The sequence below is a fragment of the Toxorhynchites rutilus genome, chromosome 2, assembly GCF_029784135.1.
Source record: "Toxorhynchites rutilus septentrionalis strain SRP chromosome 2, ASM2978413v1, whole genome shotgun sequence".
NCBI classification, from domain to species: Eukaryota; Metazoa; Arthropoda; class Insecta; order Diptera; family Culicidae; genus Toxorhynchites; species Toxorhynchites rutilus.
In genome coordinates this window covers 327,518,416-327,540,360 of record NC_073745.1, presented here as the reverse complement: position 1 = coordinate 327,540,360, position 21,945 = coordinate 327,518,416, and the positions used below count along the sequence as shown (strand labels likewise).

General features: G+C 41.7%; 2 protein-coding genes across 2 annotated transcripts in view; one reads left to right on the top strand and one right to left on the bottom strand.

The window, feature by feature from the left end:
- The window catches only part of LOC129769378 (cytochrome b5-like), a 61,287-nt gene that overhangs the window by 26,655 nt on the left and 12,687 nt on the right, over positions 1 to 21,945 (top strand). The window lies entirely within an intron of this gene.
- On the bottom strand, positions 12,777 to 15,231 carry LOC129769376 (uncharacterized). Its single transcript, XM_055771614.1, has 2 exons — positions 14,960 to 15,231; positions 12,777 to 14,792 (listed from the first exon to the last, which is right to left on the bottom strand). Exon 2 carries the CDS (start codon positions 14,779 to 14,781, stop codon positions 13,225 to 13,227), a length of 1,557 nt encoding a protein of 518 aa, XP_055627589.1. The 5' UTR covers positions 14,782 to 14,792; positions 14,960 to 15,231; the 3' UTR covers positions 12,777 to 13,224.

The window sequence follows — 21,945 nt, the reverse complement described above, 5'->3', positions numbered from 1 at the left end:
GGATTACATCTTTTCTTACAACACATCTTTGATTTTTTAATGTGTTAGGTAAAAAATCCTCAGATTTCAAGAAAAAAATATAAAAAATGTAGCGCCCTTGGTCCCGAAACCATGAAAACTATAAAAAACAGATACAATTATTAATCACGAGAACAAAATTATTCCAAAAAATTCTAGCTTATTGGCTCTTATTTGATATATCGATCATCTCGGTTGAAATTGTAACTCAAAAAAGAAAAAAGAACCAAACTGTTTTTGAGTAAAGAATGTAAATGTCTAAAAAACTCCTCAGTTTTCAAGAAAAAATCTAGAAAATTATAGCGCCGTTGGTCCCGAAACCATCTTCTTCTTCTTCTTCAATGGCACTAACGTTCCTAGAGGAACTTCGCCGTCTCAACGTAGTATTACTTGCGTCATTTTTATTAGTACTTAGTTGAGATTTCTATGCCAAATAACACGCCTTGAATGCTTTCTGAGTGGCAAGCTCTAGAATACGCGTGATCACAGTGCAAGTCGGAGGAAATTTCTTTGACGAAAAATTCCCCCGACCAGAACGGGAATCGAACCCGAACACCCGGCATGTTAGTTATGACGCTAGCCACTCGGCCACGGGAGCACTCAACCCGAAACCATGTAAACAATAAAAAATCTATAATTACACAATCAATAATTACGCAAAAAACCAAACTTCTTGAAAGTTTGATATTTTTCCAAAAAAGACTAGCTAATTTATTTTAATTTGATGTGTCGATCATCTGAATCAGCTTAGTGGTTCAAAAGTTATGATTTATAAACTTATTTTTGGGACATATCAAATGAAATCTTATTCTTCTATGAATCTAATTCAATCGGTCATTCAAACAAAATAAGAAAATAAATACTGCACAAAATTTTAATTATAAAGCTTAGAGAATTTTCCACAATTCGCTCTTTCACACCAAATTTTTATCTTGTCGCAATTTTAAACTCCTCAAATTGAATTGTCAAAATGATAGGTCAAAAAATGGAAAGCAGGAAAAATTAACAAATAATGGAGGGTAAATAATAAAGCAAAGGATTTTTAATAACCATCTCAAAAAAATATTGAAAAAAAATCTTTTTTTTTTCATTTCTCTTTCAAATTTTGATGAAATTGCACTGAATAGTTAAAAAAGGGCAATATTAATATTTGAATAAACTCATGTAATTATAAACATGTTTATATAAACCTTCCCATCTTATCATTCTTCATTAAAGACCTTGCGTCAATGCGACAGCTAGAAACCCATACACTCTCAAATCAAGTGTGCCTGAAAAAATTATATTCTTCACGTAAACAAGTGATGAAAATGTGGACACTTTTTAGTCAGTGAATTGTATGGAGTTCCACTGCTGTGGTAAAAGCTTAAGGAAGCGGACGTCAATATAATACGTTTTGAGTTTTAAACCAGTTTTTGTTTATGTTTCCATTTTCTGACTACATAGGGTTGCCAAACAAACATGGTGACCAAAAATGAAGATTTTATAACTAGCAAGAACACGTTCAAGTTATGAATAAAGTTTTTTCATGTTAAAACGATGGAGGTGCATCCTGCCTCAACGGTGCACTTTATACCACTTTCCCCTATATCTCCTCGTTCACTTCGAACGCCGAACTGATCGTCAGTCGCAGAAGGATCTTCTGTGAAGACTTGCTGTGAGAGTACCCAGTCCCCTGCCCTGTTGTAGCCGTCCAATGTCGGGTAGGTCTCGTTATCCATTATAACTATGACGTCGGGCTTCGCCGGAAAAATGTTTTTCACCAACACCGTTAGCCGCTCCTTCTGGGTGATTTCATGCTGCTCAGACACGGACGAAGTTCGCCGGGTCACCTGGTATTCCATATGATTATTCGTTCTGTAATGGAAGTCACTCATTAATTTACTATCGACTGAGTGAGAATGGCATTGGCAGCATGGAGTGGGGAGATCAAGACCGAATTCATGGAAAATCAGCCGGTTCCTCCGAAAAATGGAAAAGCAGACGCTCGTCTGCAAGACTTGAAAGCATATTTCTCGTTTATATTTAACTGAAACTCAGATATGTGCATACGAAAAATGCGAAAAAGAACTTCGTTATGTAGCATGCAGAATAAATATTCAGAATCCTGACAACAAAACCACCAAGAAAAATCGTTCGAACAATCCATTTCTAAAAATATGTTGCTTCGTTTCGAATCGCTTAGCCCGTCCCACAAACGGGGCAGGACATAAGCCGGAACCACACGCGGCTCACCGATGTAATACCGCTTAATGGAATTACAAGAGATGCGAATTAATCAATGATGCCACTGCGGATTTTCACAATCTCAGTTTCATCATACTAGGCTCCAGAGCTCGGGAATGAAACGAGGTAAATGGCACCGTAATACTGTTCATATTTGTACATTCGATTTTGTGGTACCAGGTGGGACGGATGATAGGAATTTGAACACATAAAAACTCCCAACCATTGTTCATTGCACAAGTGGAAAGTTTGTACAATTGCCACGTGCAAATTTCGACCACAATCAAATATGTAAACCAACGGAAATAACTGCTAATTAAATAATTGGAATTGATAATGCAATTATCATACGGCAGCAAGTGCACTTATTGAAACAATCAAGTGTTCGATTTGAGCTTGTTCGGCGAAAAAAGTTATAATATATTATTTTATGCAGCTTATGAATTTCAGCTGAAACTAAATTGGGTTCAATAATGATGCCTCTCAGTAATGGAATCAAACCGTCAGCATTCGTTATTCGGTAGGTCGCAGAATAATTGCTTCTGGGTAAATCGCCGCTCGGAAAAGTTTGTGTTGCACCTGCAAAAGTTAGTGCATGTTGGCACGACAACGATATACACTCTATAGTTCCGGAATTATTCATGTACCAATAGCGAAAAAGATTATTTTCCAATAATTTCGAAAACTGTTCGTGGTGTAAGCGAGTAATGATGATAATGTTTTTATCTCTGTGTCACCTCAGCCCTCCATCCTTTCCAATCAACGTCAACATAACTTTGACCCTATTGTTTTCGGCCTCATATGAATTCTGCACCTGTATCGGGGCTGGGATGTATATAGAATCAACGGCGGAACCAAACCAGTAAACTTCAATTGGAGTGATGTCTAATCTACATTTCTAATTGTCATCCTTCCGCATGGTTCGGTGGGGGCGGATGGTAGCTTTTCGAAATTTAGAACGACGTTTTAACGGGGGATGCATTGAATGCGAATTGTTTTCAGAGTCCTGCTTTCTCGGTGGAACCGAACCGAGCCCAGTGATGCGATCCTAGTTTGTCTTGTGTCATTCTTGCCTTCAGGTAAGGCAAAATTTCGCCAACACAAACAGAATAAGTTCGTCACCCGAGAGGCAACCTGTGTTTGTTTGTGTGTAGTTTTGAATAGCGATAATTTACATGTGCAAGAAGCGTAAAATTGCGCAATGTATTCGCAAACATACTCCATTCGACTTTCTCCGGTAAACCGATCCGGTATCCTGCGAATATATGGTACCGCAGAGAGGTTGCTTTGCATAGGGAATAGAAGGAATTCATTATCCGCTGCTACTGGTGACTTCATAGAACTTGATTTAACTATGCTGGATTCAGATAATTTAGCTATGCTGGATAATGTAAAAATACTAACAATTGTGGTTCTTCTCGAATTTCAAAGCATTGTTCATTTTCTCAAAATTGCGGTTGGGTTGTTTTCATCTGGTTTACCGGGTGATAGTGCTCTCGTTGTATATTTGGAGATTGACAGTGATTAGTTCAAAAGAAACATCGTTAGTGTTATAGTTAAACTTGAAAATGTATTTCTCAAACTAGATGTTTCCATTAATGAGAACTGGTTTCGCTCAAGTGAAAAGCCTGGGGGATCTTCGTAGCCTAATTGCCTAATTGGTTGCGTGTCCGCTACTAAGCAAACGATCATGAGCTCATAACTCAGGGCCCTCGACTGACCGTCTTTGTGTGTTATTCTAGCTGCTACGTCCACGCAACAGTCATCATGGGATGGTGATCTCAGCCTCTCACTTCACGTACGATCTGATGCATCGGTAATTGGTACTATTACTAATACAACAATGGGAGCCTCATATCAACAGTCCCCCTGTGTATGGACCAAACTGTGAAATTTGAACAATAGGAATATTCTCACGCCGAAAAAAGGCGACATGTGTATCAATAGAATAGGAATACTCTTACGCCTAAATGGCCACTGTGTAATATACAACAAAATTATCGCAAATAAAAATATACACGGAGGTATTCAGCTCTGTTACAGCTGAATTGCTAAATGAGCCTGATAAAATAAACAAATGGGATAAAAAAGCGAAAAGCCAAGACAAAGTATTTCTCAACGTGTTTCTACTGAACTGATGATGGACTTCTAAGAATTTTTCCATTTCATCCTAAGGGGTCGATAGAGAATTTGATCATGTTGATTTTCTCAAATGGATGAACCTCAAAAAAACTTTTATTTGGCAGAATGTTCAAGAGCGCTTCCAATGAATCCGAAGGTTAACAAGTTAACAACAGGTTAGGTAAGGTTAACAAGATGCGGCAGGTAGAGGATGTTGCAAATACCAAATCGGTTATGTCCGGTGGACACGAAGTGTCTCAGGATGTCCATCTTCTTCGCTCCGGGTGGAGCTGGCAGTGTGAAAAAATAATAAAGTTTCTTGAAGACTTTCACCAAGGCTGCTGCGAATCAACATCGTTGATTTTTGTTGAAGGCTCAATAAACATAAGATTCAAGGGAAATTTGTTCCATTATATTATATTTTCTAGTTTTTTCCGATCGCCGTCCGAAATTAGGTAATTTTTCTAATTTCTAATGCATACGCTAACGCCAAAATTTCAGAAAAATGGCATCGAATTTTCAAATATTCTATTCGGTAATTTGAAGAAAATGATTGAATTCGAATCGCGGTTTCCAGGCTTAAATGCTCTGACTGAGCGAGTTTTTTCAAACGTAAAAAAAAACTGTACCACCGAAAAATTACAACTATGTGCCGATAAGATGAGAGAAATAATACAGATCAGGTTTAATTGCATGGATGCCAGAATATTCAGAATTCCATGAATAAATATTGTGTTCAAATGACAAATGACTTCCCATATGGGGAAGTGAAGTTTTTTTAAAAAAACAGATAACTAAACTAAAGCTAAAGCTAAAAGAATCGCGACCGTCCTCGTCCGCTAACTAACTAATTATGTCTTTATTAAATCTCTCTAGTTTCGATACAAGTTGGAAATCATTAACATTGTTACTGGGATAATTCGATGCCTTCGTGGTGGGTCGTCTGCTGCGATCTAGTTCCGGATTGTTTATAGTTGCGGCATATCTTATGCCGTGGGTGTGCTCGCTGGTTTGTTATACGGGCTGTGGCGATAACTTATATACATAAAGTTTTTCTTGGGTGTCCCGCGAAAGACCTCTGACCATCTGGTTACTTTAATCATGAACAAAGGGATAAAGAATATTACAAATAGACGAATTTCATGCTAACTCGTTTTAGGCAGTGCCATATGAGATAGCAGTGAAACGATGTAGGTGTAAGGGGTTGTGTCCCATTCACCGGATGTTGGCAATAGGCCAACGAGACGGTGAGGGAAAAGGAAAGTTTCCGGGTAAACAATCTGTTTATTTATAAACACGATTAAAAAATTCCTATAAATACATTCACAATTGTTAACTGCTTTTGGAATTCAAAATGAAGGAACTTACGTTTAATATTCCAATTTCCTCTTTTGTCCTTTCAAAGTCCTTTCAAGTCTTTTCGTTATCTTGAGGTTATCTTTGAGAATAATTATGTGTAAGTTTATGTCGGTAAGTTAATGAGATAATTTTTCTGTATCTCATGTAAATATTATAGTCACCTTGTATACATATAGCACTTCGCAAATGTACTTTTAGCACTAAATAACTATAAAGTTCGCACTAGGTAAGTATTTAGCAAGTAAGGTAAGTATATTTAATAATCAACTTCTTTTTAATTTCAGCTCTCTAATCCACTATAATTTTTTGTTTCTTTTTCAGAATGGCGCCCGAGGAAGAATCCAGAAAACAACAACAACAAAAAATGACAAGTTTACGTCCGAGAGCCCGTACGTTGACGTTTCTCGCTGCTCCCGCTGAAGGCAAGGTGGTTCATATCTCAAGGTGAGACGCGCCGACCAAGGGGTCGTGACAGTCTCCCCCAGGTATGCCAGACCCCTGGCTTACCTCCTCATCGCGTCGTACCTCAAGAATCGCAAGCTTCGTCGCTGGTCGCTCATAAATGCCCGCCTGGGTCTGTACTGCCGCCGACCTTACCTGCCCATCTTTGCTCTTGTTTACTGAAATTACCCGTCCTTTGGGCCAACAATTTCTTGGCAGTCCTGGATCGACCACCACCACTATGTCGTTCACCTCAATTGGCTTGACCTCGTCAAACCACTTCGACCTCTTCGTGAGGTCCGGCAGGTAGTCACGCACCCATCGTTTCCAGAAGATGTTCGTTTCGACCTGTGATATGCACCAGGATCGTCGAAGAACCACTGCACTGTCGTCGAAGATCGTGGCCGGCTTGAGACCACTTGAAGAACCCAACAAGAAGTGGTTGGGTGTGAGAACTGGGGCTTCAGGATCTTCTATCGGCACGTAGGTTAACGGACGGGAGTTGATGACATTTTCTACCTCTGTCAGCATGTTTCGAAGAGTTTCATCCGTTGGATTCCGCCCTGGTTTCATCGCCGTTAGATTCCTCTTCACTGACTGAATCAGCCTTTCCCAGGATCCTCCCATATGAGGAGACGCTGGAGGTAGGAACTTCCATTCCGTCTCTGGACTGGTGATTTCTCTAATAACCTCCGCTTGATCCATCTTTTTGAGTGCCACCTCAAGCTCGTTATATGTCGCTTTTATTTCTTTGCTCGCCGCTGTAAAATTTGTACCACGATCGGATAATATTTGTATTGGTACGCCTCGCCGTGCCATGAAGTTCCTCAATGCCAGGATGCACGAATTCGCACTGAGCGAATGTGCGATTTCAATGTGTACCGCCCGTATAGTCATGCACGTTATAAGCACACCCCATCGCTTTTCAAGTCGTCGCCCTACCACCACTAACATAGGACCGAAATAATCAATTCCGATGAACGAGAACGGTCTGGTGAATGCCGCCAGCCTTGCCGCAGGAAGATCAGCCATCGGAGGCGGACGTGGAGTAGCCCTTTGAATTTTGCACTCCTGGCATTTCGTTCTGACTCGCTGGAAAAGCCGTCTGATTCTCGGAATCCGGAAAGTCTGCCGCAACTCATTTATGACAGTCGAGTGATTTTGATGATGGTAACGTTCGTGAAAATCCTGGACTATCAGCCATGTGACGTGATGATCTCTTGGGAGGATAATCGGATTCCTAGCATCCATCGAAGCATATTCACACGCGCTGATTCTTCCATGCATTCGCAGTACCTTCTGCTCATCCAAGAACGGATTGAATTTGTGGATTGAGCTTGATTTCGACAACGTCTTTTCCTCAGATCCTGCGCTGAGAATTCCTATCTCGTCTGGGAAAGCATCCACTTGAGCTAGTCGATACAGGTAGATAGTGGCTTGTTGAAGCTCCTCAGCAGACAGTGGGCCAGTGATCCGTTTCCCGTTCTCCGAATTCTGGCGAATGTTGTGAGCGGCTCTCAGTGCTGTGGCGGTTGCACGCAACAAGCGCTTCCACGACGAGTAATCCTCAACGTTTATCACTGGCGCAGGTTCCGCCTGGTGGTAGAAGATGTTTGCTCGAAGTTCTTCGTCGGTGGTATCCTCTCGGTACGGATTGGATGGCCAGTTGCTGCGAAATTCCCATAAAAAGCAAGGGCCTTTGAACCATCTACTGTTCTCGGTGAGGTCTGGCACTCCCTGCCACTTCGTTGCATCGTCCGCGACGTTCTCTTTCGACCGCTTGTACCCCCAGTCTGCTGCTTCTGTTGTTTCCAGGATTTCGCTGATGCGGAATGCAACGAATTGCGAATACCGTCGATGATCTGATTGAATCCAGCACAAAACGTCACGGGAATCCGTCCAGAAGAATCGCTTATGAACCTTGAACGATAGCGACTTCATGATCCTATCCGCCAACCTTACTCCAATAACGGCAGCCTGTAACTCCAACCTCGGAATGGACAAGAATTTGAGGGGAGCCACTCGAGTTTTAGCCCCAACTATAGCACATTCCACTGTGCTACCTTGCTCAAAGCGTAGATAGGTGACAGCTGCGAAGCCCGACAGACTAGCGTCGACGAAGGTATGCAATTGGATATTGGTTTGCGGACCGAGCTGCGTCAGGGAGCGATAACCACGGGGTATACTGACATTCTGAACCTTCGGTAGGATATCCAACCATTTCTCCCACTTTTCGTTGAGACTTTCAGGTATTAGGGCATCCCAACCGATGCCTGCGCGCCAAATATCTTGGAACAGGATCTTCAAATAGATTAGCACGTTCGATATCAGGCCAAGCGGGTCGAAGATAGCCATTAACGTCCGTAGAACTTCGCGTTTCGTCGGTTTTCGTTGACCTTCGAGAAGCTCTCGGTCGTGCTTTGACGAGAGCTTGTAGATGAACGTATCGGTAGATGTGCACCACCACATTCCCAGAAACTTCTCAGTCCCCAACTCCACTGCGAGATTCAAGCTCTTCTCGGCTGTTTTGTCTTCCTTCATCGCCTCTACAACTGCCGGCGAATTGGAAATCCAATTTCGCATGTCGAATCCAGCTTGTGCGTGCACGAATTTCACGTCCCTGGCGAGTTGGATAGCTTCCTGTTCCGTTTCGACGCTTACCAGCATGTCGTCCACATAATGCTGCTTGATAATCGCTTGTGTGGCTGCAGGGAATTTCGTTTCGAACCTGCGCGCATTGAGATTCTTTACAAATTGCGCGCAACTAGGTGAGCAGCAGGTACCAAACGGCATCACTTGAGTCACGTAGACGTCTGGTTCACCGGAAGAGTCGTCGGACCATAGCACTCTGAGGCAATGTTGATCTTTCTCGGACATCAGTACCTGCAAGTACATCTCCTTCACGTCGCCGCTGAGCCCCACCCGGAATTCACGGAACCGATAGAGTACATAGTCCAGAGGCGTAAGCAAGTCCGGTCCTGTCATGAGCATTGAGTTCAGAGAAACGCCATTTGTTTTGGCGGCTGCATCCCACACGATTCTTACCTTCCCGGGTTTGTTCGGGTTGAATACAGGAAATAACGGAAGATACCACACCCGTTCATGGGAAGTGCGCAGTTCCTCCTGGGAAAGCTTTCTAATGTATCCCTTTCGCAGATAATCCTCAATTTTCGCCCGCAAAACGTTGGATAACTCCGGCTGTTTCTTCATTCCTCCGCCTCCAAGCAGTGGAAACGCCGCAGCGCCGTTGGTTTGCTGTTTGGTAGGCGAACCTTGTCGAATTTCCATAACAAACTAACCTCGTATCGGCCGGTATTTGTCTGGACAGCTGACTGCAGGATTTCTTGCGCACGCTGCTCTTCGCTAGAGACTAAACGCTTCTCCGATTTGTATACTCCTAGGCTATCCAATGAAAAGTAATCACGGACGGCTTGCTGCAACATTTCATCGGATTGTTCGCTACATGGGCACGGCTGTACACTATGGCGATGATACCCTACTAGAGCGTCTATCGTTTCACTTCCTCCGTGAATAATCCAACCGAGACGTGTCTTCGTTGCTATTGGTTCATGCATTTTCCCCTCCCTTCCTTTGAGTGGAAAAGTGAGATTTGCGTTGTCGATCCCAATCAACAGTCGAGGCTGTACGTTTTTGTAGGATTCGATCGGGATGCCCTGCAGATACGGGTACTGATCGCTAAGCTTTTGCATATCTACCGTCTGATGGAATAGATCAAGACTGGCGACGGTATGAGCTCCTGTAATTCGATATTTCTCGAACTCTCCTGTCCCGGAAATCTCGAGGTCCAGCTTCATAGAGTCGTTCTCCATCCGCCGCTTGTTGCCTGTCCACTTGAGGCACAAGGGTATGGTTTCTCCTTGCAACTTCAACTCTTGCACCAGCGATGAATCCACTAGGGTGAGCGATGATCCATCGTCGAGGAAGGCGAACGTCTTAATGGACTTACTCGGACCATGGATGACGACTGGAGCGACTCGAAATAACCCCTTGTTAGCGGACTTGTGATGAGCGTTGCACTCGCGAACCGAAGTGTTTTGAGCAACTTTAGCAGCAGTCGTTCCCGGAGCGTTGGAACTACTTGTGGCGGTCCCATCGCGCTGGATGTTGTGAAGAAGTTGATGGTGTTTGAAGGTGCACCCATTCTTCCCGCAAACCTGTTTGGATTTGCACGTTCCGTTGTGTTTGCGGAGGCACTTCCTACACAGGCTGAACTCCTTCACTACTGCCCATTTGGCGTTATATCCCAGCTCCTCGAATCGCTTGCATTTCTCCAGATGGGAACAACTTCCTTTGCAAACAACACATGTCTTGGCAGGTCGCTCAGTGGTGACCTGTTGACGCGGCTTGCCCACAGGATCATCGGATGTTTCCTGGTTGTGCGCATTGAGGAAAGCAGAATTTTTTCTGCTGCTTCGGGCCGGTTTGGTTTCCCCCAATTGCAGGCTTGCAATCGGACAGACTATTTCTGCCAACTCGTATAACCATTTCGAAAACGCTGCGAGGTGTACACGTGGTAGATTACGACGGTATTTCGCCCATTCTATCTTGAACGACGAAGGTAGTTTATCCACCAGTTCGTGCAGGAGGGCCACGTTATATGAATATTCTTCCAGCTGGCAGGCTTCGATCGTCGCACACAGGTTCTGCACGGCAAGAGAGAATTCGATGATCGTATCCAGCTGGTCAACTTTCGGAGCAGGCGTCGAGTGGATCTTGCTTATCAGATTCTGGACGATAACTTCAGGGTTCCCAAATAACATCTTCAAGGTGGAAAGAATACCCGAAACGTTCGCTGGATGCATTAGTCTGTATTTAACTGCATCGTATGCCTTTCCTTTCAGACATTTTTGTAACCGAATAAGGTTTTCCTCCGGTGTGTAACCACACAGGTTGGTCGTTGTCATAAACGTTGAGTAGAACAACGGCCATTCTTCCGGAGTACCATTGAAAAACGGAAGTTCCCTTGAAACCGCCTGGCGTGCGGCTACCTGGCTGCGTGTCAAGTTATTTTCATCATCGTCTTCACCTGGAACCTGTCTTGGGGTGAAACGCTGCTCCGGATGGAAACCAGGCCCTGGATTGCCTCGTTGCTGGTTAAAATGCGATGGCGTATTTTCTGACATCATGTGTGGATTAAAAGTTGATTGGCATGCTGCAGCTAGTGAATCCGGAACTCGATTTCTAGACGGGTTTGGCTGGCGATGAAACTCAGGCGTACTATGCACCGGAGCACCATGCAGATTCGTTTCGGCAGCTTCGTTCAACCAGTCGAACATTCTTAAATCCGATCGATCCTCCTCTACATTCGCCTCCGAATTATCGTTGTCTATTTCCTTCAGCAACTCGTGTCTTCTACGTAAGTATTCGCGTTGGGTTGCTTCTTCTGCTTCCTTAAGTTTCCGTTCTTCATCCAAGATCTTCAACTCCAACTTTAACTGTCTCTGCTTAGCGGACCTCCTGGAATTTGCTCCGGAATGCTGGTTCAGGTTATCTTCCAAAACTTGTTGCATGTTTCTTGGAAGATGGTTTGGATGCAGCGACTCCGACGGCTGTTTTTGTGGTCCTCCTGGTCGGGCAGCAGTTGGCACAAACGAAACGGACTTCGGCGGAATGGATGGAACAGTACTGGGTACAAACGGAATAGGCTGAGCGGTACTTGATGGCACTGTGTAGCACGTATCATAACAATTCACTCCCGATAACGAAACTTGCGGATTTGACATGCGAGACGACGATATCGGTGGCATCGGACAATTACCTTGCAGTGGCTGATAGGGTGGCATCATATAATAGGGCGACATGAACGAGTAGGGTGGCATGAACGAGTGGGGAGGCATGAGCGAGTGGGGAGGCATGAACGAATGAGGTGGCATTGTCATATTTTGACTAAATGTATTGCATATTGTATTTGACGGATACATAATTGATGAGGTGACGTCACTCGTCACTAGCTCGACGGAAGTACTCACCGGTAACACTGGAGTAGTGCACCACTGGCTAGTGGTCGGGGCGATACATGTACTTACGGACGGTACCGTCGTGGTAATATTGCTCGTCGATTGCTTGTTCGTGGCTTGCTGCTTAGCTTGGCAGGCTGGGCAGATCCAATCGTGGTACTCGACGTCCTGGTTTACTCCCACGCATTCAAAGTGATACCAATCATCACAAGAATCGCACTGGACCATCCTGGAGTCATCCTGTTCGCGGCATGCTCTACAGGCATTCGGTATTACTCCACCAGTACTGCTGCTGCTTCCATCCGAATTATGCTTCGACCGGGGCATCGTTATCCGGACAGGGATAAACGAATTTTTTAAATTGTTGGCAATAGGCCAACGAGACGGTGAGGAAAAAGGAAAGTTTCCGGGTAAACAATCTGTTTATTTATAAACACGATTAAAAAATTCCTATAAATACATTCACAATTGTTAACTGCTTTTGGAATTCAAAATGAAGGAACTTACGTTTAATATTCCAATTTCCTCTTTTGTCCTTTCAAGTCTTTCCGTTATCTTGAGGTTATCTTTGAAAATAATTATGTGTAAGTTTATGTCGGTAAGTTAATGAGATAATTTTTCTGTAAGGTACACTGGGGCAAGTGGAACCCCAAAAACCATTATTTCAAAAATAAAGTGTCCTATTTTTCCTGTTTTTGATTATTTTTCAAAACGAATTATACACATCACTACTGTAGCCGATTAGCTATTAATATATGGAACCGAAAAATGAATTCCTCAACTAGATTTTAAGTTTGGCCAAAAATAATCTCCAAGTCCCCAAAGTCCACTTACCCCTTGATACGGGGGTTAGTGGAAACCTGGAATTTTATGTTTACAACAAGTTAAACTCTGTTAAAAAGGTGTTTGGGAATGAATAAAACAAACTGTATTCACTTTCTTTTATTCTTTGATAATACAAAATTAATTAATCAATGCATTTAAGGAAATAAAAAAAAAATGCAATAAATATCGTTATTGCTTCGCAAGTCTTCAAAATCAGGTCAATAGATAAAAATAGCAGGTACATCGCTAACCACAGTTATGATTTCTTCGAAGCTCTCTTACGCTTTGCTTTCTGTGTCGCCTCTTTAACCGATTTGATCGTTTCCAGCTTCACAACGGCATCAGTCGATGTTATAACTTCTGCCCCAGGACAAACTTTTTTTCTCTGCGCTTTGGAAACAGGAATCTGTTTCACATGGTCAAGGAGAATCGCTTCAAAAGAATTATTTTGTGGATTATCATTTTCCATTTGGTCATTCCCTGTTGAGGAAGCAATGCAATTACAAGTTGCTGAAGCTGCATCTCTGGTGTTTGTTACTCTTGGAAGCGCCTTCTTCGATCCTTCGACGATCTCAACAGTGTTGTCATCTAACGTTTGAGCTGCTTGCTGTGATGCGATGAAACGTGCCCATGCTCTCGGTTCGTATTTGTCTTCCGGAATCACCTTATCGGAAAACGGGTATACGCCGGCCTTGCGGAACCCATTTTTAATTATTTGTGAATCAAATGATCTCCAAACTTTGGAGATAATGTTTGAAAAAGCTGATTTAGACAGCTTCGTCCCATAGTGATTCCGTTGCCACTGGATAACGCACTTGTCATAGTCTTGCTTCAATGGTTTAAACACCGCCAGGTCCATAGGCTGCAAGAGATGACTTGTGTGGGGCGGAAGTTTGAGTATCACAACATTATTCTCGATTGCTTTTTGGATGAGAGCAAGAGAAACATGTGATACATGGCCATCGTAAAGTAGGACCAATTGTCCCTCAGCGGTAGCGCTCAGAAAGGACCGTTCGAAGTAGTTGGCGAAAACATCCGTCTCCATCCAGCCGTTTTTGGTTGCAGCATAAACTATTCCAGGAAATTCATCACATTTACTAGCCATCCAGCTGTTCCATACGTTGGATCCTTTGAAAATAATAAGTGGTGGTAATTTGTCACCAGCCGCATTTCCTCCCATCAATACAGTAAAATTTTCTTTTCCTGAACCGCCCGTGACACGATGAGCAGCTCTTCCAGTTTCTCCCACAGTCTTAACCCGACTCGGATCGAGGCAGAAGCTAGTCTCATCGATGTTATATATCTGCTCTGGAGGAACGTTCGTGGTCACCTGTTTTAGGAGCTTGAAGTATTCGGTCATCACGAAAGGATCAGCTCCTCGTTTCCGTGCGACCTCAACGGCTTGGGGCTTTTTTTGCGATAGATGATGCCGGCGCTTAAAATTCCGGAAAAAATCGTCTCCCGGAACACCGCTTACAAACGGTGTTTGAAGCTTGTTAACTTTTACGTACTCTGCTATTGCCAAAATTGTCTCCTCTTTGGATAGTCCAAAGCCCCACTTATCCATTTTCTTGATACAGTCGGCGATCTGTGTTTCAACCTTCAACGGCAAAGCAGTGGGTCGGCCTCCCGTTATACTTTTAATGCCTCTCAGACCTTTCACTCGCTTGAAGAGTGTTGCATATGGGATTCGGAAGTGCTTTGCTGCCGCTTTTATCTTCATCTTGCCGTTTTTTACATCATCCATCGCATCTGTCAAGTCCTGTCCACTGTATTTAGCAGGAGAACGCTTGCGAATGTATTTGCGAACCATTCTTCCGGTGGCTGTAAAGATTAAAAACATTCAATAAGCAATGTTTACTTTCACGTATTCCACTTAACCCAATTACAAAAACATGTGGGGCAAGTGGAAACAGGCCGATTTTTATAGTAAAAAGACAATCTTTCACATTTTGTATCGGTAAACACAAAAATAAGCATTTTTCAATTACCTAGTAGTGAAATGTAACCAGTTTTCCGAACTGCCGATCGTCGAAAATGTAATTTTACTGACAGCGTAATCGACTCTGATCGCAGCTGCAGAAATGCGATTGTAAACAAAGCAATATTTGGTTGCGTCTGGTGGTTCACAACGACTAAAAAGTACGTTTAGTAGATGTTTATTGATTGTTTGGCAGATGTTGTGTGGAAACAAAGCAAAATATTTTTTGTTATTTGTTTACTTTATATTTGATCCACTTACCCCCAAATTCCACTTGCCCCAGTGTACCTTATCTCATGTAAATATTATAGTCACCTTGTATACATATAGCACTTCGCAAATGTACTTTTAGCACTAAATAACTATAAAGTTCGCACTAGGTAAGTATTTAGCAAGTAAGGTAAGTATATTTAATAATCAACTTCTTTTTAATTTCAGCTCTCTAATCCACTATAATTTTTTGTTTCTTTTTCAGAATGGCGCCCGAGGAAGAATCCAGAAAACAACAACAACAAAAAATGACAAGTTTACGTCCGAGAGCCCGTACGTTGACGTTTCTCGCTGCTCCCGCTGAAGGCAAGGTGGTTCATATCTCAAGGTGAGACGCGCCGACCAAGGGGTCGTGACACCGGAATACCAATCACCCGATACACGTTTACCCGAAACACATTTATCCGAACGTAACACATACCCGAATGACTTTCACCCGAATGTAACAAATGCCCGAATGCAACATATACCCGAATGGACATTTACCCGAATGCAAAATTTATCCGAATGGAATGTTTACCCGAATGAGAAGGGAAGGTTCCGACAAATCAGATTGTGAGTTTCGTCGAATCTCCTGTTGATAAATAGGATTAAATCAAAACAACATGAAAAAGCAACAAAAATACGAAGTGAAATAAGAAATTGTAATGAGGGAATTTGAAAATGATTTTGTAGACTTCGCTGTGTAATTTTTAAAAATAAGTATAGACACAATTGACATGCCGTCTTTTTTCCTTTCAGTGTTGATCTTCAAGGCCCTGAGATCATTCAAAAATGAGCATGGGTTATGGATTATTTCGAAAATTAAGCAGGTAATCTTAACATAAAAATATCGTCGGAAGCGGCGGCCTCTCGCAAGCAAACCTGTGTTCCATCGATTGCCCGGTTTGTTTGAAACATAGGAGACGATCCTTTAGTTAAGTCCTACCGAGCATTAGCGAGCGTCGGACGGCATACGTTTACCTGGTGCATTATGGTCGGCGGCTAACTTAGATTGCATCACTTTGTCGGCTTGAGGCCACCTCGGTTCCTCATCCTCGTTAGATGGGGATTTCTCCCCCATTATAGTGATCTTTGAATAAATTTTATTGCGAAACAATTCGGGTATTTGTTACATTCGGGGCAGTGGAATTCGGGTGAACGTCTTTCGGGTAACTGTCTTTCGGGTGAGTGGGTTTCGGGTAAATGTGACACAATCTTTAGTGAAATTATTCCTCTCGCGAGCGATATATCTCTACGCTTCGTATATTATGAACTTCTCCATATCCCCCGCACTACATATCCAGTAGTGGGGGGGGGGGGGGTATATTTCAGTAAAAAACATGGGAAAACAAATTTTTATTAAACATTTGGCCAGTTATTTCGAAAACCAGTATATTGAACTGTAAGAAACTGCTTTCAAATTTTTGAAAACATGAGTTTCCAAAGATACAATTGAAGTTTTCTTTAACATGTCCGTCTTACCCCCATCTCCCCTATGTACCAAAATTGACAACTTTCTTTTAAGTAAATGGGCTGCGTCATCCATATGAATGGATAAACTTCATATTTTTTTTTATCTGTATTTTAGTGACTTTCAACACATTTGGCTGGTTCGTCACTTTGCTTCCATTTTTGGAAGAATGTCGGGAGTGAGAATTGAACTCGTGACCTTTAGCGTGAGAGGTATGAATGTTACCACTACGCCAGATCGCCTCCACATAAACTTCATAATATGTTATAGAACTACATTCTTTCACTTTTCATTATTTTGAAAAGGATTTTATTCAACGTTTCTCAAATTGCACTACCCACGAAAAGTATTTTTTGGATGGAAATGAACGTACGAGACGAATAAGATCTTTATATAACACTGATCAGAAAAAAATATACTAATACTTCATAATAATGAAAGTCGTGTATTTTTTTTTTTCCCCTGTTGGATGTGAACCACTGCGTCCATTATTCTGAACTATTGTGGTATATCCCTTTTTTTTGTACTCCGCTTCAAGCTTACCTACTACTTATTGATGAAGAAGTAGACTGAAAGCTATAGCGAGATAGGTGCCAATCAGGAATACTCTGTTTGATAAATTTTATAATCCTGATCGGCGACGCAGACCAAATTTCCTTGGGCTCCAAAATAGCCTTATCAAGGTATTGCAGTCTGCATCTAGTTAGAGCTCCACAATTACAGAGCAAATGTTCCGAGGTTTCACTTTCGGTATAACAAAAACGACAAATATCATCTTGCACTAAACCTATGTTTTTGAGATGGTATTTACTCGGACAGTGTCCTGTTATAAGGCCTGTGATTGTGCCTAAGTCTTTCTTATTAAGACTCAGCAATTGTTGAGTAATTTTAATACTCGGCGTGATAAATTTTTTTGACTGGTTAAGTTGTACCACCAACCAGTTGGCTAATACTTCCCGGTCTTCCCAGTTTTTCAGCTCACCTTTCAACACACAGTCAGATATTCCACAGAAAGGTTCTGGACCAGTGAAAGGTGAGCTTGAGCCGTTCCTGGCAAGTTCATCTGCTCGCTCGTTTCCCTCTATTCCACAATGGCCAGGAATCCAGTACAGTTGTACCGAACTTATCCGACTTAGTTGCCGTAAGAGGAGAATGCATTCCCAGACAATTTTTGAGGAGCATTTAAAAGCATTTAGAGCTTTAAGTGCCGCTTGACTGTCTGAGAATATGCAGATGTTAGCATGTCTATATTTTCTTTTAAGGCAGACATTTGAGCATTCTATTATCGCAGCTATTTCTGCTTGAAAAACTGTTGGCCAGTTTCCCATAGCTACAGAGATTTTTGTTCTGGGACCATACACTCCAGCACCTGTTCTGATTCCCATTTTTGACCCATCAGTGTAGAACATGATTGATCCATTACGAACACTGGGACCGCCTTCATTCCATATTGAACGAGAAGGCTCGATTACACTGTATGGAATGTCGTAGTTAGTCCTAGGTTCCATCCAATCACTGTTCATCTCTGAGGATGGTCCTACGGGTAAGAGATTCAGGATGCTCAAGTGACCAATTTTGTCTCCGTCTAGTATTTTTTTCCATTGTTTAAGCTTTAGAGCGCTTTTCTTAGCCTCTAGCTGAACATGTTGGTTCAGAGGTAGCAAGTGAAGGATAGCCTCCAGTGCCTTCGAGGGTGTGCTTCGCATTGCTCCAGTAATTGCAATGCATGCTAGTCGTTGGAGTTTGTTTAGCTTTTTTGTAGCTACAGTCTCCTTGGTCTTTGGCCACCAGACTAATGAGGCATAGGTTATTCTAGGCCGCACAATGGCAGTGTAGACCCACATTACCATTTTTGGTTTAAGACCCCATGTTCTTCCTATCATTTTAGAACATGCCCATAGGGCTGTATTGGCCTTACTGATTATTGCATCTAAGTGCGCATTCCAGTTGAGTTTAGCATCTAGGATAACACCTAGATATTTCACTGAAGCGCTGCATTTTATTTCCACTCCCCCAAGATATAAAGACTGCAGATGCTGTTTTTTCTTTTTGGTGAATGGAACAATTGTTGTTTTCGAGGGATTTATGCTCAGACCTTCTGTGGTACACCAATTTTGTGTTAGGTTTAAGGCCATCTGCATTCTGCTCGATATCACGTCGTCGAACTTGCCTCGTATCATTATGACTAGATCATCGGCGAAGCCCACAATTTCAAAACCTTTTGCCTCTAAACTTGTCAGAAGGTCGTCAACTACTAGTGACCAAAGGAGAGGTGATAGAACGCCTCCTTGTGGGCAACCCTTTGTTGCAATCACATAATTAGACCACCCGCCCAGCTCCGAGGTGATTTTTCTTTGTGTGAGCATGCCATGGATCCATTCGACTATACAGTTATCAAAGTGTCTTCTTCTCATTGCCTGTGCCATTGATAGAAAGTCGTGTATCATTCGAATATATCCTTCTTTCGGGTAAGTGTCGCATTCGGGTAGATATTACATTCGGGTAATTGATACATTCGGGTATTCGTCGCATTCGGGTATTTGTTACATTCGGGTGAGTGGAATTCGGGTGAATGACTTTCGGGTAACTGTCTTTCGGGTGAGTGGGTTTCTGGTAAATGTGACACAATCAATTTTAGCAGCTTCGATATTATGCATTTTGAGTGATTTAATATCAAAATTCAATTCGCTGATGGTTATATTTCGGTTTGTGAGTTAACAGAGAAGCGATATTAGGTATGTACGGAAAAGTAAATTCTGTTTTTAGTGGTAAATTCAAATTATTGAAATAATTGTACTGGTGAGGTAAAACGGACAGTTGCCAGTGAGGGTGAGATGGACTGTGAAAAGTCTGTTAATTCTGTTCCTGAGGAATGTCCTGCGTCTATAAATGGAAATCAAATCGCCAAATGTGGGCTATAGAGAAGCTGACTCGAACCAAAAGCAAAATCGTTGAGGGTCTGTCCGTTTATACTGCTGAAAAGCACGATATCACTTCTAGGTGGATTAATTCGATTTTTGCATCATTCAACGGACATTCGTGATGAGTTCAGACCTTGGTTGAATAAAATTATTCTTCTCGCGATCGATAAACCTCTACGTTTCACATATTACAAACCTGTCCATATTCCCCCCACTATATGTCCATACTACCCGCATCGAAAAAAAAGTTGTACTTTTCGGTCTGTTTTAATTTCAGTAAAAAACATTGAAAAACACTTTTTTTGTAAAATATTTGGCCAATTAGGTAGAGAAACAGTATAATGAATTGCAAGAAACTGCATCAAAGTTTTGGAAATCATGAGTTTCCAAAGATATAATTGAAGTTCTTCTTAACATGTCCATTTTACCCCCACCTCCCCTATATAATAATATACTACTAAAAAATGTGAAACTGCACATGAAACTTTTTTTGCGGTTTTTTTTATTAATTTTTAAAATGATAAAACAAATAATTTTATTTTGCTGGCGGGGTAAGAAAGACCACCCGCGGGGTAAAACGGACCATTACGAGATAAGATAGGGGCCTTGATTCTCGAATACATTTCACGGTGGAAACGAAATGAACGGCACGCCATTGAACTACGTTTTACGAGTTAGTGAAGTGTCGCAGATAATGATAAGTTTTCAGGCAATGAGCACTTTTCAAATAAAAAATCATTAAGGTGAAGGTGGAAGCTAGCCATTGTAGTAGTATAGGTAAACCCACGTGTAAAAATGGGGTAATAGTGTTTGTGAGAGAAGAGCAAAGCACATGTAAATAGATCAATTCACTTATCAGACTGTGTGGCGCTTCATTGACACGAGTCTTTGAATACATTTGAAAAAAATAACAATTCAATACTGAAGTTAAATGTATGAACGATATGTTCCGATGAACGATTGCAAACATAAATATATATGGAAGGTGCATTTGAATATGAAGTAAAATTCTGATTATACGCGAGCGTAGCATGAGCAAATTTATAACACATGCGAATTGGGGCTCTTTTGATATTAACAAGTTCTTCCGCATAGTATCGATGCTGATAATTCCTCAATTTTTTTCCTTCGTTGGTCGTATTGTTTTCACATATTCACGTTGGAGAGCCTTAACCCTTCTCTTCGTTGGCCGAGACATTTAGATTGAATGTAATACTTTTCCGTTTACTGTTTTTGAAAGCATAGGGAGCCGTGGCAGTGTTCCGAGCTCTGCAATACAATTTTGTTACCCTATGTTAAAGTTGCTAAAACTAACATTATATACCCATTAAACGTAAAAATAATGATTGTATTGATATCAACACAATTTCATCCTATTGATTTTCATAACATGAAACGCTATAACTCAGGAATAACATTTTATTGAGTGGTTTTGATAGCTGTTTCGATGATGTTGTCTGGCATCAGTGTCGAAAAAATAACGATGCTTTCATCAATACAAAGAAAACCATTGCCGAAGATTGAAAAATGAAAATTTAACTTTCAGAGCACTTGCTTGAGTTTTCCGACGTTTTTCACTATACAGTGCGACAGCAGATGAAAATTTAATATCTTGTGAGTAATCGATTAGAGTTTGGTTGATATTACTTCATGGGAAGTGTGCGAAAACGATCATTTTCTTCACACTGTTTCGCAAAATTATTGATTTTCGGGCGAGGGGTGAGGGAGGGAGATGAAAGAAATGAGCGCCATTGTGGCAGCCATTTGTGGCTAGCTTCCACCTTCACCTTAATGAAAATTATCTTCTTCGTATCAAACTGGTATTCAATGTGAGTGGAAAACTTTGTTTTCTTCATGTGGTATAATAATCCCATACAAAAATTTCATCTGAAGATAATTTGATATTATAATGATAAATTTAGTGGGAAACTAATCTCGCTACCAGATGTCGACACCGTACCGTTATCATCGCGAATGCGTTTCATACCGTTTCCACCGTGAAGTGTATTCGTAGTGTATTCGAGAATCAGGCCCAGAGTGATGCTATTTTCAAACAGTTTAGTCTAGTAAAAATAACAGGAACAGTGTTGTATAAGGTACTAAATGTTTAGGGTTCTTCATAAACTACACACAAACTTCTGGAAAGGCCATCCATATTCCACGTACAGAGTTTTGAAAATATTCGTGTAAAATTTATCATATTTCCGGAATCTATAAGGACGATTATCTATGTGGGTCTACAATCTCTCAAAATCTGTTCACGTGAAGTCTGAATTACCCCGAAGTAGGCATTTCTAGTTCCGATTCGATATGTTGCATCGTTCAGCCAGCTCGAGTGTCAGTTCCCTAACA

Excerpts from the sequence above, each read along its gene's own strand:
- LOC129769376 (XM_055771614.1), bottom strand. The coding sequence starts at position 14,781 with ATGGTTCGCAAATACATTCGCAAGCGTTCTCCTGCTAAATACAGTGGA.